Source organism: Bubalus kerabau, chromosome X (genome assembly GCF_029407905.1).
Source record: "Bubalus kerabau isolate K-KA32 ecotype Philippines breed swamp buffalo chromosome X, PCC_UOA_SB_1v2, whole genome shotgun sequence".
NCBI lineage: Eukaryota > Metazoa > Chordata > Mammalia > Artiodactyla > Bovidae > Bubalus > Bubalus kerabau.
This window is the reverse complement of record NC_073647.1, coordinates 19,177,387-19,194,466: the sequence shown is the minus strand read 5'-3', so window position 1 is coordinate 19,194,466 and position 17,080 is coordinate 19,177,387. Positions and strand designations below refer to the sequence as shown.

Genomic DNA, 17,080 nt, shown 5'->3' with positions numbered 1-17,080 from the left:
GGAGAGAAGGGATCTACAGCTTTGCCTGACTTGAGAACTGGCCCTCTCCTCTCCTGAATACAATGACCCAGTGAAACTCTGAGCGCTGAGCGAGGGGGTAGAGGCCTGAATTTGGCTCCAGCAACCCCTGCAGGGGATCGAGAGAGAGGCGGGAGCTGAGGAGGGGCGTGGAAATCCCGGCCGTCAGAGGACTGCAGGTGTTAGAGAGTTAGTGTAGGTGGACTCCCAGAGCCTGGCGGAGGGAGGCGGGGAGGTTGGAGCGGCCGGGAGGGCGGGGGAGAGAGGGAGGCGGGGCCCTGAGACTGAGAGGCTGTCCTTAGACTGCTCTTCTCGTGCCGGGCAGTTTGCGGCATCTGGAGGAGCTCACTGGAGAATCTCCAACAGCGGAGCGGGCCTTCAACTACCGTAAGTACCTGCAAATGCGCGCACAGTCCAGTGGCTGAAGATTAAATACTGCCCATCAGATCCTAAACAAAACCCCTAAATAATCTCCCTGAAGTAATTAATTGCTGTAAACTTACAGGCTCCCAAGTCTTTCCTCCCCGCACCCCCTCAGTCCTCCTTTTCTCCTTCCCTCCTCGGATCCCAGCCATGCCTCGCTGAGAATCTCTGGGCACTCAGATATCTTCCCTTTTCCTTCTCAGTCTTCCCTCAAAACCTCTAGCGGAACATGTACCCGGCACCCCGCCGAGCCCAAACCCTTTGATTCCTGGAATCCTCAAAGCCATGCAGGGGCGAGCCATTAGACATTTCGGGTCTTGCACCCTCAAAAGCACTGCGGCGCTGCCTAAGGGTGTGTGAAATGCTTGGGGTGGAGTAGAAGGGGAGGGAGAAAAGGCTAGACTGCCGAAGATGGGGGTGGGGGGAGTGTTGGGGTGGGGGGTAGCGTGAAAGGCCAAAAATGGGCGTGGCCAATTAACCAGAAGCGCGCAACTCCTTCCCTTGTTCCCTGGACGGAAGATTCCTTTTGGCTGGATATAAACGGTAGAGTTTCCTCAGGAGCTGGAGGAGGGGTCAACCATGCTGAGAAGCCCAGCTTCCCTTATTCCCCTCAAGCCCCCAGGAAGTGAAACCCTGGTTTAGGGGTCCACCTGGCAGGACTGGAATCTCAGATGGCCTTCCTGGGTGGAATCCCAGTTAAACCTTTCCCTTGGCAGTAAAACCTGAAGTCCCCCCCCCACCCCCCCCCCACCCCACCCCCGCCAATAAACTGGCCCAAAGCCTCAGGGGAACAAAGCAACAGGGTGTCACCAAGACTGGGCCTGGGCCTGGGAGTCTGTAGGAGCTGAGATGGAAATAGCATCTTTAGGGTCCTATGCCAGGTTAATGTCCCCTTTGGGAAGAAAAATAGCCAGTTTTAAAGAACTGTTCACTATGTACCTAGCACTGTTCCGGTATTATCTCAGATTCAACACAACAACAAGGCTAGCTAGATATTAGATAAGAAAAGTTCAAAGAAGGTAATTTGAGCATCCTTCAATACAAAGTAAGAAATGCAAAGGGAAACTGTTCTTCCTTGGATCTCTGACTGTCCACCTGCTCCCTACAGCCCAGATGTTTGAATCTTCCCCCTTTTGCCTGCTCCTTCATCCCTCCTAGTCCTGGAGCAAATTAGAGCCTTTGATATCAGAATCAGTTTGGGAAAGCAAAAGCACCCCTTTCTGCTCTGGGAGCTGCCTTCATCCCACTCTTTTGAAATAGAATTAAACAGCTAGGGTCAGACACAACCTCAGACCCTAAGTAGAGAAGCGATAGAGGAGTCACCCTGAGTTTGTGTGATGAGCATACATCTTTCTTTGGCCAAAGGATACTCTGGGCCCAGGGTGGGTAGGGTAGGGTAGGAGAAAAGCATAAGGGGTCTACTTATGGACATGTAGAGCCTGTGGTCAATAGTGATTTTCAAGAAAATAAGAAAGCCTCCCTGAACTCAAATATTTTTGCCACATCACATTCCCTGAAATTCAATTCTTTTTTTTTCCCCTTAGGGGCAGTGAACAAAAATGCTTATAAGTTTCGGGGTGCCAATGAATCATGTACATTTTATATCAATTAGTTCAAGTAATTTGATTCTCTAACACCTATTCAAAATGGAGGTTTTGAGCTTTGGACAGGGGATACAAAATAATAATGAAAGTAATACTAAATTTGAAGCATTTTACAGAAGGGAAAGCCTAGATGGGATGACACAGTAGAAGTGAGGGAGGGTGAGAAAGTGGGCGAGGGCTACCTCTGAAAGTTTAATTACTGGTTTTAGACCATAGGCATTGGAGTTCAACATGGATCTAAATTTTGGCTCTGATATTTAATATCTTTGACTTTGGGTAAATTATATCTCCTGCATAAGCCTCAGTTTCCTAGCCAGCAAAATGGGGATGTAGGACTCTTCCTTTCCTAGGTTGTTGGAGGACTCTGACAAAAAATATATATAAGAGTAAAGAATCCGAAAAGTTGACTCTACACCTCCCATCTCCCTCACACCTTGGGCTTCTGCTGGCCTGGATTAGGTCACACTCTGGGCCTCTGAGACCCGAGGGACAGACAGACATTTCAATAAGTCTGATATGGTAGATAGACCAGCAAAGACCTTGAGTGGAAGAAGGGGGAAGTGGGGAAAGGGAACAAAGAGAACGAGTAGCTGATAACCCTGCATGCCTGTGGGGGAGTGGAAGGTAGGTGCTCGGGTGCAACTTAGTGATCCAAACTAAACTTTCAGGAGAAGGAGCAATCCCCTGAGTAAAAATACTTCTGCTTTTAGATCTCACCGCCTTCTGAGGGGCAAAGCCCTTCAAGACTCCGGAGGCTCCATGACCCTCGACAGGCCAGGGGAAGGGGCCACCATGCTGCAGACATTCACTCTCTTACTCTTTTGTGCTGGTGAGTACATGGAAGGCGTGGCGGGGCAAGTGACCCTGTCACAGGCACCCCTGTGGGTGCCCCTTGGGGAGGGAATGGAGAATACTGAGGTTTGATGGTGATTGGGACAATGAGGGGTTCTCCTTTACCATAATCTCTCTTTTCAGGACTGAGTCTGGGTGTGACACCAATGGGTAAGTGAGTCCTGCCACATCAACTACCTTCCTTCCTGAAGGCTGCAAGACACTGAACTGCCTCCATGGCCCCGGACATAACTGCCTCGAGATGCCAAAGGCAGTTTCCAGACTCAGCTTGTTAGGAATCAGGACTGCTCACTTCATGACTTGGTTTCCCACAAAATAGTAAAGACTTTGTCTCTTGCACTTTGTTCCCCAATTCATTTGAATTCCTTGAAACAATGTCCTACGGTCCCTATCCCACCCTCCGCCCTCCCATAAAAGCACACACCCCTGTCCCCAAGGAAAGACCACAGGAGGAATCGGGGACGGGGGGTTGGGGCTAATTTAAAGGGGACATTGCAGGGGGCCTGTTATGGGAGGGAGAGGGTTGGAACTGCTGACATCTTTGTTTTCTTTGGGAATGACAGCAGTGATGCCATCTCAACCGGAGCTGTGGATAGAGTCCAACTACCCCCAGGCCCCTTGGGAGAACATCACACTCTGGTGCAAAAGCCCCTCTCAGATTTCAAGCAAGTTCTTGTTGCTGAAGGATAAGACACAGATGACCTGGATCCGCCCTTCCCGAAAGACCTTCCAAGTTTCATTCCCCATCGGTGCCCTTACTCAGGCAAATACAGGTCTTTACAGGTGCTGCTACTGGAAGGAGACAGGCTGGTCAGAGCCCAGTAAAGTTTTAGAGTTGGAGGCACCAGGTAAGAAGACAGAGAGAGATAATCAAGAATAAACTCCAACTCCTGGAACTCAAACTTGCCTTCCCAGAGCAGGGTTTGTTTAATTCATTCATTTGCCTCAATCGCTTGCACACATAATACAGATATTCCACAGTTGGTAAATAAGGGTCTCATCTCTATAGGTAATGTAGAGTGAGGCTGCAGACTCTGGAATGGATCTAGAGGGCAAGCTCCTCAACCTAGGGGATACTCTAGATGGGGAAAGAGGGGTGACAAATAAGGATCATACCAGGAAGACTCATTTAAGTAGAGCTCTCTGCTGCTTCCTGAGCCGCACTACCCTTGCTCTACCTGAATTCCAGTTCATTCTCTCCTTCCAGGCCAGCTGCCCAAGCCCATCTTCTGGATCCAGACTGAGACCTCCCCTCTTCCTGGATGTAATGTTAACATACTCTGCCATGGCTGGCTGCAGGATTTGGTATTCATGCTGTTCAAAGAGGGATATGCGGAACCCGTGGATTACCAAGTCCCAACTGGGAGAGTGGCCATATTCTCCATTGCCAACATGACACCTGAGAGTGAAGGGGTTTACATCTGCCGCACTCATATCCAGATGCTCCCTACCCTGTGGTCAGAGCCCAGCAACCCCCTGAAGCTGATTGTAGCAGGTGGGTGTGGCTATGGCTGCTGGGGTCTGATGATCATTGTCCCCGGGATCATGGTTGGATGAGCCAGGGTTTCTGATATGACTTTCCTTGCCCAGTTCTCTGCAAGGCCCATGAGCTAGAGTCATTTGATATTTTACTGAGATGCAAATGAGAATCACACATGCTAGGAGGCAGCTGTCTGGAAGCCAATCACTTGGCTAGTGAGTGAGTCCAGCCAAATGTCCAGCAGCTTCAGCTCATCACAGCTTTGTTGTTCTCTATTTGTTGAAAATCATGTGTTCATTCATTCATTTGGCTAATGTTTATTGAGCACTTAATATGTGCCAGGCACTGCCACTGCAGTCATGTAAACTGATTTTTTTTATTTAAATGTATTTTTATTCTATTTGTGATTTTTATTTTTAAGTGTGGAAAACAGTGAATTGCTTGTGCTGGCGATAAAAAGAAACAAAAAATGACAAGGAAAGTGATAGTTCATATTTCAGAAATGGTTTTATAAATGAATTTAGTCTTGTATATACAGACCCAGTAAGGCAGTACCAAGCTTTAAACACAGTAGAAGGTTCTTCCAAACGCCTAATGTTAGACCCACACCCCACCCCCAACTCCTCCACCCCATAGCCCAGATGCTTCTAGACAGAATTGGCCACACTTGCTTTAGTTCCTTCATCAAGTTAAATAGGCTTCGGGAAGGCTGTGGTGCTACAGAAAATACCCTGGACTTAGAAGTTGTAATCCTAGTTTCTAGTTCCACCTCTGACACCACCTCCCTGTGTGATATTGAGCAAGTTGCTTTAACTCTGTGTTTCAGTTTCCCCCACTCTAAAATGGGATAACGGTACCTACCTGATCCACTGTATGATGCCTCTCTGTGCCTCAGTTTTCTCATTTGCAAAATTGGTATAATCGTAATACCTACCTCACAGGGTTGTTGTGAGGATTTGCCTAATATGTGTACAGTGCCTGGCATATAAGTTCTCAATAAATGGTAGATATTAATTTTATTAGTATAGCTTTTTATTGAGGATCAAAGAACAAGAGCCTGTCTGTTTGAACTGCGTGTTATGGATGCTTGTTGTACGAATGTCTTTCTGGTATAGATCCCACTAACACACACTGCTGCAGTGACCTGTTCACAGGTGACCCCCCTAGGCCCTGAGCACTTGGCCAACAGGGACTGTGTCTGTCTCCTTTACTTGTTTACCCCTAGACCTCCATGATGCCTGATGTATCCTCAATGCTTAATGAACCTATGATAGAGCTGATCCTTCCAATAATGGGTGGGTGGGCCTACCTGGGATTGGGGTGGGTAAGAAGGAGTGCTTTGGGAGTGAGGTTTACCTTCTGTTTTGTAGTTTAATCTCTTTGGAGAAACAATACATGAAAATGAGGGTGTGGCCCCATTAACAAATGTTTGTTTGGTTTGCAGACTTACTGGCCAATCCCGACTTACTGGCCTCTTTCAGTCTCCTCTGGAAAGTAGGGTTTTCTGTGAACTGAATGTGTTCAAAAGCCATCCTTAATACTGCAGTAACATTCATGCTTTATGAAGAAGGAATCAAAGTAATTTTCAGAAGTTTGGTTTCTTGGGTGATTGGAAGAACCACATTTGGCATTTCAGAGACCTAAAGATACAGGGAATTACAAATGTAGATACTCCACTGAGACATACCCCTATACATAGTTAGAGCTCAGTGCAGTGATAGAGTCTGGTGAGAGGGAAGGAGTGGGAGTGAACTTCCCCTTGGTTACCTTCTGGAAGAGGCAGAAATTCAGGGAAGAGTGAGGGAGCACAGGGTAAACTTCAGCTACCACTTGCTATCTAAAGAAAGTAGGAAAATGAAACCAGAATATGATGAGGACGAATCACCCTACTTCTAACTCAGGGTCTCTTCGCTTTCTAGGACTCTATCCCAAACCAACTCTGACAGCCTACCCTGGGCCCATCATGGCACCGGGAGAAAGCCTTAATCTCAGGTGCCAAGGGCCAATCTATGGAATGACCTTTGCATTAATAAGGCTTGAAGACTTGGAGAAGTCCTTTTACCTCAAGAGGCCAATAAAAAATGAGGCATATTTCTTCTTCCGGGCATTGAAAATCCACGATGCTGGCCATTACCTCTGTTTTTACTATGATGGATCATACAGGGGTTCACTCCTCAGTGATATCCTGAAAATCTGGGTAACTGGTAAGAGAGGGGGCTGCTATGGGACCTATGTTAGGGGGTAAGGGTGTTTGGCTCTCTTTGGGCCCACTGGAGAACTTCATCTTGCAGCCAGGGTTAATGGTGGGGGAAGGAGCAGAATTTGTATAACTGGGCTTAGGGTGGGATTTGCCAAGGGTGGACTGGAAGAAAAGGAAAAGAACCTTAACTAGTGGCAGGGGTAAGTCAGACTTATTGGCCTTTGATATTTTGGGTCTCATCCTAGACACTTTCCCCAAGACCTGGCTACTTGCTCAGCCCAGTCCTGTGGTCCAGATGGGTCAGAATGTGAGTCTGTGGTGTCGAGGGCCAGTGGATGGAGTGGGGCTTGCACTCTATAAGAAAGGAGAAAACAAACCACTTCAACTCTTGGATACCACCAGTATCTATGATGATACATCATTCTTCCTCAACAATGTGACTTCTAGTGATGCTGGCATCTATAGCTGCCGCTATCTCCTCTCCTGGAAGACCTCCCTCAGAATGACGTCACACAATACCGTGGAGCTTGTGGTTGTAGGCAAGTGCTAACAACTATTCTTTATTTTTATCTTCATTCCAGGATTTACGAGCCAAAGAAAACCAGACTAGGAGGGTGGTTTTCTCCAAAACTTTAGGGAACTTCTCTCCCAGTATTGTTACTCAAACCTTACCTCTAGGCACAGACAAGCCCCGATGGGACTCCTAGAAAACTTACTTTCCTTAAGACCCAGGGAAAACTACAGGTATTGTTAAGTTTCTGATTGAAGGGAGGAGCCTAGAAGTCTTTAAAGGATCAAGTAATGGGCCAAGGAATTCTGATGCACAGTCAAATTTTGAAGCCACTGATCTAGTAGAGTGGAAAAAAAGAGAAGACCAAATAAGGAGATGAGAAACATTTGTTGAGAGGAGGCAATGAGTTCAAAGTCACTTGTTCTAACTCTGGTCTCTGGATTGGTTGCAGATAAGCCCCCCAAACCCTCCCTGTCAGCCTGGCCCAGCACCGTGTTCAAGCTAGGAAAGGCCATCACCCTTCGGTGCCGAGTACCTCATCCAGTTCTTGAGTTTTGTCTGGAATGGGAAGAAAGAGCAACATCCCAAAAATTCTCAGTGGATGGAGACTTCATCATCAGTAATGTTGAAGGGAAAGGCACAGGGACCTACAGTTGCAGCTATCGCATAGAGGCACACCCTAACATCTGGTCACATCGCAGTGAGCCTCTGAAACTGATGGGGCCAGCAGGTGAGAGGAAAACTCTTCATAGAGGTGCCCCCACCATGCCTTTGGCCATGATACCCCTGGGATCCCAAAGCAATGCCCAGCAGGATATGGAAAGGGTAGTCGGGGGCTGGTTTGGGCATCTTTCTCCTGGAGTGGTCTCACGATCACTCAAAGGCAGTGAGCAGGATACTTTCAAGGGTCCCTCTCTTTACGTAAAAGAAGGTCACTTTTGCTTCAACTTCCCTTTACCTGCAGTAACCAGATTCCCCTCTCCCCCATGAATGTGTTCATCTGTCCCTGTCCCCATCAAGGTCCCTGTTTCTGGTCTTCTCTGGTCACAGGCTTTCTCACCTGGAATCACGTTCTGAATGAAACTATCAGGTTGTTTCTAATCATTCAGCTTGTTGCCTTGCTGTTTGTAGTGCTGTGGATAAGGTGGAAGTGTCGGAGACTCAGAATCAGGTAACTGTCTTATCCCAATCCCCTGCTCCTAAATCTAGCTGAGTTCAGGCTCCCCAGAGGTTCAGGAATGGGGTGTGCTGCAGTTGAGACAAGCCCCCTGGGCACACCCTTTGCATCCTCTACCTTCAGGGATGAAGATACAAGGTTTTCTCATTCCAGCCATTTCTCTTTCATTTCATGGAGGGGTCAGCACCCCTACCAGAGGGTAGAGAAATGAATATTTCTCAGAGGCTGAAAGAAGTCCTCAGAACCTCATTCACTGATCCCCCCCCCCCCAGGAGGGTGCCCAAATCTCCCTCCCAAGCCACCTTGCCTCTCACAGATGATCGATGTCTTCCACATTAACTTCATCTGAACTTTTTTTTTTTAAGAACTGACACTGTCCTGTCTCCCAGGATGTTATCCAACTCCCATCCCAACTATTCAGCCTTACTTCAGCTCTCAAGGGCTAGCAAGCCTTGTAGTCCATCCTCACTGCTATGGAAGCCAGTGTCTCTGCCACTCTGGCCCCCAACCACTGTGCAGAGCCTTCTGAGAATAGAGCCTTAGCCTGGGTTGGCAGCTGATGAGAGAATGGATTGGGTCAGGGAATCAGGCTGCTTCCCCTGATCCATAAAGTGTCAAGTCAAACAGGTTCTCCTGCTGTTTACTTTTATTATTTTGTGTCTCCTGGGTCATCCCCTTCTCTCCTTTATCCTTATATCCTTGTGCTCAGGCTATTCTGCCCCAAAATGAGAAATGACAGCTCCTAGCTTGGTGGGGGCTTCTGCTCCTGAATGCCACTTTCCCCCACTCTCTGATCCTGGCTGTACCCCTCCCCCACCATGAGCAGAGGCCTTTGTGTGCCTGGGAGTATTCAATACACAGTGGATGATGACTATGATTGTGTGTGTCTGTGTTCTCCTCTGAGATCTGAGGGACAGAGTGCTTGGGTAATGGGAAGAGAGCCACCTAAACCTTCTGCAAAACCACTACCCCTTTTGAGCTTTCAAAACGTTTCATTGGGGGTCAGGTTCACAGAATCTGTTCTGAGCTCCACATACACTGTGGTAGCCTTCAAGCCAGGGGTTAGAAAAAAATGTAGCTTCAAGTGCCCCCCACCTCAGCCCAGGACCACTGCATCAAAGAATGATTTCAGAAACCAGATGTTGGAGAAGGCAGTTTGAAAAGCATGTTGTCCTGACCAGGAAGGAAGGTCAGTGTTTTCTAAGTCAAAATTGTCAGGTAGATGTTGGCCTAATATAAGCTAAATCTATAGGATCTGAATCTATAGGACCTGAAGCTGCTGCACATTTCTAGTCATGATCTGGGTCGGGGTAGAGAGATCCCACTGCTGCTGCCTAAGCAACCCTTCCACAACAAAGGCAGGTGAGGTAGGTCAGTTGGAGGACCAATAGTGCCATAATAAACACTGCTTCCAAACTTAAACTTGATGACTGAGAAACACCCAAGATTTCTCCCTCTGGCCCCACACCCACCACCCAGAGCTTCCGATCACACTGAGCTCCAGGGGTTCTGAGAGCTGGAGTTACAAAGGTATTTTCACATCTGACATCTCAATTCCAGCAACGGCCTAATCAGGGGCCTTGGGGAGCTGACATTTGATACTGTCTGGGGAGGGGGGAGGGGCGGGGGCCCGTGGGTCATGAAAGAGCAAGAGGTTTGTAGGTGGTGAGGCCCTCAAAGAGAAAAGTCATCAATGTCAGAAAAGATGATATCCCATTATTCTGGCCATATCCAATCCCTATTGGGTAGCAAGTAAGCCAATGACATAAATTGCCGCCCCCTTCTCTCCGCCCTCCCCCTAATCCCAGCAACTCCTCTCATCTCTTTTCTGGTCTTGCTAGAGAAGCCTGGTTGCTGGGAACAGCTCAAGGGGTCACCATGCTCTTCATACTCACAGCTCTTCTCTGCTGTGGTGAGTACAAGGGGGTGGGGAAGGGGCCTGGGCAGAAGGCCGGGGTGAAGTCCCATGGGGGAGGGGGCAAAGCCCTGGCAGCAATTTCTTTTGCAGGACTGTGCGCTGGGGTATTGACAGAAGAGACTGGTGAGTTTTTCCTGCTCCAGACTGGGACATTCCTCCCTGGAGATCCGAAATAACTACAGAGTGTCAGTGTCAGTGGCCAGGGAGTGACTGGTTGGGAGGGAAGGGCAGCCAGGAAGGGGCACTTTGCTGAAGCTGCTGGCAAAATTCAGCCTCCAACTCTGCTTTTCTGCCTGCAAAATTTCCCCCAAGCTTCTGCATTTTTCTGAGGCTCGGCTGAGACATCAGCGTCTTCTTTCCCCAGCACCTGCAGAAGGGAGGAAAGAGTTTGGATTGGGGTTGAAAGGGGAGGTGGGCAGTGTGATCTGGGGAGGGGGGTTCAAGGGCAAGGAAAGGGGGAGGGGCAGGGGAGGGAGGATGGCTTCATTAACTCTGCTGTTTCTAGAAATAATCATGCCAACCCCTAAGCCTGAGCTGTGGGCAGAGACCAACTTCCCTCTGGCCCCGTGGAAGAACTTAACCCTCTGGTGCAGAAGCCCTTCTGGTTCAACTAAGGAGTTCGTGTTGCTGAAGGATGGCACCGGGTGGATCGCAACTCGCCCGGCCTCAGAGCAGGTCCGGGCTGCCTTCCCCCTTGGAGCTCTGACCCAGACTCACACCGGGAGTTACCACTGCCATTCCTGGGAGGAGATGGCTGTGTCTGAGCCCAGTGAGGCACTTGAGCTGGTGGGCACAGGTAAGAAAAGGCCGAGGGTCCGCTCGGCACAATCCCTGGTGCCCCTGGGACTCCAGCACTGCTTCGAAGCATGGGGAAATGCTCAGATATCCAGAGCCCAAGGGACTTCTGCTGCCTGTAGGAGAGGAGGGGCACTGAGATGGGGGGAGGGGGTGGGGAGGAGAGTTGAGAGGAGACTGACAGGAAGAGCCAAGGCCCGGCCAGGATGGATCTCTGTTTTGCGGACCAAGTGACTCTGTGTGTCCCATCTGGGCACCTCCTAACTTGGGACTCCTTCTCCTTGTCCTCCCTGTTTTGTTTTCTAGATATCCTCCCCAAGCCTGTCATCTCTGCTTCCCCCCCAATTCGGGGCCAGGAGCTGCAAATCCGCTGCAAAGGATGGCTGGCAGGCATGGGGTTTGCTCTGTACAAGGAGGGAATGCAGGAACCCGTCCAGCAACTTGGTGCCGTTGGGAGAGAAGCCTTCTTTACAATCCGGAGAATGGAGGATAAAGACGAAGGCAATTATAGCTGCCGAACTCACACTGAAAAGCGCCCCTTCAAGTGGTCTGAGCCTAGTGAGCCCCTGGAGCTTGTCATAAAAGGTAGAGCTGAAAGGGGTGTGTGAGGGAGGAGGGGGGGAGCAAAGCTCCAGGTCAGACGCTCCTTTCCCCACAGCGAACTTTGCTGTTGGTCCTAGGAGCCTGTGTCCAATCTTAGAGCCAGGCAGGCGTGGCGCTGGGAGTGCCAGGGCCTCTGGCTGCACGATATTAATAGCCATAATCGTTATTAATAGCTGGGGTTTGTGGAGGGTGATTTAATTTTTCTAATTATTTTCATATCAATTATCTCATTTAGCTATAGAGCAAATACTCAAAGGAGGTGGATCAGGTACCATTTCCCCTTCTTGTCCCAATGGGCAAACTGAGGCTCAGGGAATCAGCAGAGCCCCAGTAACTATCCACTCTTTTAGCTAGCTTCTGCTGACAGTGAGGATTAGATTTGAGGAGGTGAGGGGTGGGGTGAGGGGGTCCCTGTGAAAAGTCTATCCTCAAAGTGGTTTTGCCTGGATTTTTAAATGCACCTTCTTCTGAATGAAATACTATAGGAAGCCAAGCTGCTTTCTGGAACCAATATTTACCATATTATCTAGCTTGCTTTCTATTGATTTGGTTTTGGTTATGTTTGTTTTTTTTGCCTTCTAGAAATGTACCCCAAGCCCTTCTTTGAGACATGGACCAGTCCTGTGGTGACTCCTGGTTCCCGGGTGACTTTCAATTGCTCCACCCCCCAGCAGCACATGAGCTTTATTCTTTACAAAGATGGAAGTGAAGTAGCATCCAGTGACAGTTCCTGGGCAAGTCTGGGAGCCAGTACAGCCCACTTTCTGATCATTTCGGTGGGCATTGGTGATGGAGGGAATTACAGCTGCCGTTATTATGACTTTGCCATCTGGTCGGAGCCTAGTGACCCCGTGGAACTCGTGGTGACAGGTCAGGACTGGGGAAATGCAGGCAGAGGTGGTACTGTCCCTGGGACAATGGGCGGGAGGGATGTCAGTGGGAGAGGAAGAGGTGCCCCTTCTAAAGGTCACCAAGAGTGTGCTCAGGACAGTGCCTGCGTGTGGTAAACAGTCCATGTAAGGCAAATGCTTATGTTATCACTAATACGGGAAGATGAGAAGAAGGAGGAAAATAATCCACTTCTGGGGAAAGAAATGAGGCAGATGGGGATGTTTCACATGTTGCCCTGTTTCTGAAGTCTTTCTGTAGCCTGGCCTTGAGCTTTAGGCCCAAGGTCCACTTTTTCTTTAGCTGGACTACCAGATATTGGTGGGCTGGATGGCCCTCAGAGAAAGGGCAAAGACCCTGAAGTGTCAACTGCATATTATGCAGCCATTACAAATGATAGTTTTCAAAGGCTGTTTAACGTCCTAGGAAAATGTTTACAATATAAAGTGAAAAATATTAAACTATACAACTGTGTATACAGTAAGCCCAATCATACAAATAGTTATAGCTACAATGACATAGGCTTGTACAAAAATAAATGGGAAGTAATCCAGAAACATGTACAAAAAATGGCCATCTTTGAGTAGTAGAATTGTACTGTCATTGGTTTTTTTCTATATTTTCTAGTTTTCTACAATAGGCATATGTTGTTTCTTATAATAACACTAAAAAATAAAAAAAAAACAGTGCTCAGAATGTGTGAGGCAGGATTCTCTCATGTGTGTTCTCTTTAATTTCAGAATTCTACCCCAAACCCACTCTCCTGGCACACCCAGGTCCCGTGGTTCTTCCTGGAAAGAATGTGACCCTGCGTTGCCAAGGGGCTTTCCAGGGCATGAGGTTTGCCCTCCTGCAAGAGGGAACCCCGGGTCCCTTACAGTTCCGGAGTGCCTCGGGAAACTCGGCTGACTTCCTCCTCCATACTGTTGGAGCAGAGGATTCTGGGAACTACAGCTGTGTCTACTTTGAGACCACTATGTCAAACAGGGGATCATATCTCAGCAAGCCTCTTATGATCTGGGTGACTGGTAAGGACAGACAAGACATGGGACTGGGACAGAAGCAACTGGAGTAGGGGTTCAGTTCAGTTCAGTTCAGTCGCTCAGTCGTGTCCGACTCTTTGCGACCCCATGAACCACAGCACGTAGGGGTAAGGGAGGGTAATCCCTCTTGGAAGGCTAGGCTAGGCTAGGACATGGAGGGGAAAGGTTGTGTCTGGAAGGAGAAAGATAAAGGATTAATTCAGTGATAAGTTTGCATACTCACCACTTTCCATCTTTGGTCTCTTCCTAGACACATTCCCCAAGCCACGGTTGTTTGCTGAGCCCAGTTCTGTGGTTCCCGTGGGGCAGAACGTTACTCTCTGGTGCCAAGGGCCAGTACATGGAGTAGGGTACATTCTGCACAAAGAAATAGAAGCCACTTCAGTGCAGCTCTGGGGATCCACCAGTAATGACGGGGCCTTCCCCATCACCAACATATCTGGTGCGAGCATAGGTCGTTACAGCTGCTGCTACCACCCTGACTGGACCAGCCTTATCAAGATACAGCCTAGCAACACCCTGGAACTCATAGTCACAGGTAAGGGGAAGATGCTCTGGAGTGGGAAGGGGAGTACTGGCAGATAGTTCACGGGAAATGGTTTTCCAAGAGCTCAAGGAGAGGCAGGCAGTAACTCTCCTCTTTATTGAGACTTCAGGGGTGATGCCCTGGTAAGTGGCGACCTCTCTATGAACCAAGAGTTCATTTCTTCTAGGTTTGCTCCCCAAACCCAGCCTATTAGCCCAACCTGGTCCCATGGTGGCCCCTGGAGAAAACATGACTCTTCAATGTCAGGGGGAACTGGCAGACTCAACATTTGTCCTGTTGAAGAAAGATATTCAAGAGCCTTTAAAGCAACAGAGGCCAAATGGGTACAGGGCTGACTTCTGGATGCCAGCAGTGAGCAGTGAAGATTCTGGGGTGTACAGCTGTGTGTATTATTTGGATTCTGCTCCCCTTGCAGCTTCTAATCACAGTGACTCCCTGGAGATCTGGGTGACTGGTAAGGTCTTGGAGATTTCAGTAAGACTCTAGCTTTTGTAGTTTTTTTAGTAGTTATCCCTAAGGGGATAAAGGGCTGGGTTCGAGGCCATTTCTAACTCTGTATCCTGGTTGGTTGCAGACAAGCCCCCTAAACCCTCCTTATCAGCCTCTCCCGGCACTGTGTTCAAGCTCGGAAAGGACATCACCCTTCAGTGCAGAGGGCCCCTGCCAGGTGTGGAATTTGTCCTGGAACATGATGGAGAAGAAGCACCTCAACAGTTCTCAGAGGATGGAGACTTTGTCATCAATAATGTAGAAGGAAAGGGCATTGGAAACTACAGCTGCAGCTACCGTCTGCAGGCCTACCCCGATATCTGGTCAGAGCCTAGCGATACTCTGGAGCTGGTGGGGGCTGCAGGTGAGATGCTAATCCCTCCATGACTCTGGCCTGACACCCCTGGGACTCCGGAGACAGTCTCCGTGGAGGCAGGCCACACGTGGAAAGGGAGGCGTTTGGAGTCAGAGACCTCAAGTGTGGTCATTTTCTTCTCCTAGGGATGGTAAGGAGGTGGAACCTCAGATTCACTCAAAGATAGTGACAAGGATACTTTCAATGCATCTTCCACCCCACAAGGGAGGGCTGCCTCTGCCTCAGCAGAAGCACTGCCTCTGACCACCCCATCTGTTTTCCCAACATGTGGTTCCCAAGTGAACCCCAGAGGAGGCCAGATGAAGGGGCAGCAAGAGAGCAAGGGGAACACACGTGCACTAAACTCTATGGCATTGGTTTCTGCTCTTTTATCATCACAGGGCCTGCTGCTCAGGAATGCACTGTGGGGAACATTGTCCGAAGTACCCTGATCGTGGTGGTGATTGTAGCTTTGGGGGTGGTGCTAGCCATAGAGTGGAAGAAGTGGCCTCGACTCCGAACCAGGTAATTGCCTCATGTCAGCCTCCTGCTGTAAACCCAGGGCTTCTGTGAAAACAATGATCCAAATGCTCCTCTAGCATCTGAGCCCCATAACGCAGCCTGTTTTCAAGTTGATGGCTCTGTATCCTCCCTTAGTCCTGTTTTTTTTTTTCTTTCTCTACACAGGGGCTCAGAGACAGATGGAAGAGACCAGACCATAGCCCTGGAAGAGTGTAACCAAGAAGGAGACCTCGGCACCAGCACCGACTCTCCCTCATCAGTCTCTCAGGGCACTTCAGTAGAGCAGCCAGTCCCGATATAATCATCTCCTACTTCACAAGAGCGTTCCTCTCTTCTTTTTTTTATCCTCAGAGACCTGCAAATCTGACTGGTTTCCCCAGGAGTCCACGCCACCTACTGTTCCTTGGCCACTAATCACCGGAGATGGGTCAAGGGGATTTTAGGAACTGAGAGCTCTACCAGGGTGAGAGGTTTCCTGAAGAGAGATTTCCCACCCCTGTAATTCCTCACTGTACTGATTTACTGGTGCATGAAAATCTATTAAAAATGTATTCTTCTGAATAAAGAGAGTATTCACTATTTAACTGCAAAAACTATGGCAGCAGTTTTCCATTGGTTTGTTATTTAAGATTTAGCAAAAAATGGTGTATTGGAGCTGACCCGCATGGCACAGTAAGAGAGCAGGGGGCTGCTAGCACAGAGAAATGAGCTCAAGGATAGGGTCAGGGAGGAGGGAAAGCTCCAACATGTCCAGTTTGGTTTCAGACATGGTTACTGAACAGAATGTCCTGTCATCCCTTCATTCTCCATTTCATTACTGAATGAATGAATGGCAATGTTCTCTCCAAGTTGAGCCTGAGGAGGGCAAAGACTTCAGTTACATACTTTCACTGTGGAACTTCTAGGTCTATAGTACATCTGCTTTCAAACATTAGGATTAATCCACTGCAGAACTTGGAAACTGGGGAAGTGTGCTTTGTGGCCCTTTCCTACCAATCACAGGTATACATTAACTCACTCTCAAACGTAAATGATTGATAAAAATGGGATACTTTGCCCCTCCCTACAGAAAGCCCTGTGTTTTTCTGGTGGGGGGGATCTCAGGGAGTGAGTATGCAGCTACAGTGGTTGGTTTCAAGCGGGGGACCTCCCAGGGTCCTGTCCCAGGGTTCCTTCCCAGGACTCCAAATGGAGGCTAGTTCACACTCTGAGCCCCTGATCTTTCTCCTTGCATCAGCATGCAACTTGCCACACTGGTGAGAATCTAGTACACATTAGGAGGCTTGGATTGGGGAAAGGGGCTTCCCTAATTCCTTAAACCCGTTCAAGACGTCAGAAGGATTGATCTGTGGGTCCTAGAGGAGGTCGTAATCCCTTCAAATCTGACCCTAAAGTTCCTTACCTCCCAACCCTGTTTAATTTTAAGCTATCACTATTTAATAGAGCAATGTCCAGGGGTGCTGCACAGAATGAGATATTTAACCCTGGTTACTATAAAATTTAGAAATTAACTCCTATATTCTTACACCAGGAAGCTTATTTACCCAGCAATTTAATGAAAAAAATGCATCACATTTCCCTTAATCCTTACAGAATGAAATACTCTGAGTACTATAGACTAATTTGTATTAAGCTGTTTGGAATGTAGAAGTACA

The 17,080-nt window shown here is 48.5% G+C and overlaps 1 protein-coding gene across 1 annotated transcript; it reads left to right on the top strand.

Annotated features, from left to right (window-relative positions):
• The first annotated feature begins 282 nt into the window (after nucleotides 1-282).
• IGSF1 (immunoglobulin superfamily member 1) lies at nucleotides 283-16,018 on the top strand. Its single transcript, XM_055563366.1, has 20 exons — nucleotides 283-405; nucleotides 2,756-2,874; nucleotides 3,021-3,047; nucleotides 3,461-3,745; nucleotides 4,105-4,392; nucleotides 6,297-6,581; nucleotides 6,823-7,116; nucleotides 7,540-7,818; nucleotides 8,139-8,259; nucleotides 10,107-10,177; nucleotides 10,274-10,306; nucleotides 10,689-10,979; nucleotides 11,285-11,563; nucleotides 12,164-12,451; nucleotides 13,210-13,497; nucleotides 13,763-14,050; nucleotides 14,226-14,513; nucleotides 14,634-14,912; nucleotides 15,305-15,428; nucleotides 15,591-16,018. The coding sequence occupies exons 2-20, from the start codon at nucleotides 2,805-2,807 to the stop codon at nucleotides 15,724-15,726; spliced, it is 4,014 nt and encodes a 1,337-aa protein (XP_055419341.1). The 5' UTR covers nucleotides 283-405; nucleotides 2,756-2,804; the 3' UTR covers nucleotides 15,727-16,018.
• The last annotated feature ends 1,062 nt before the right edge of the window (nucleotides 16,019-17,080 follow it).

Excerpts from the sequence above, each read along its gene's own strand:
- IGSF1 (XM_055563366.1), top strand. The coding sequence starts at position 2,805 with ATGACCCTCGACAGGCCAGGGGAAGGGGCCACCATGCTGCAGACATTC. Across the intron at positions 3,746-4,104 it reads TTTAGAGTTGGAGGCACCAG|GCCAGCTGCCCAAGCCCATC; the intron begins GTAAGAAGACAG and ends CTCTCCTTCCAG. Across the intron at positions 14,913-15,304 it reads GGAGCTGGTGGGGGCTGCAG|GGCCTGCTGCTCAGGAATGC; the intron begins GTGAGATGCTAA and ends TTATCATCACAG.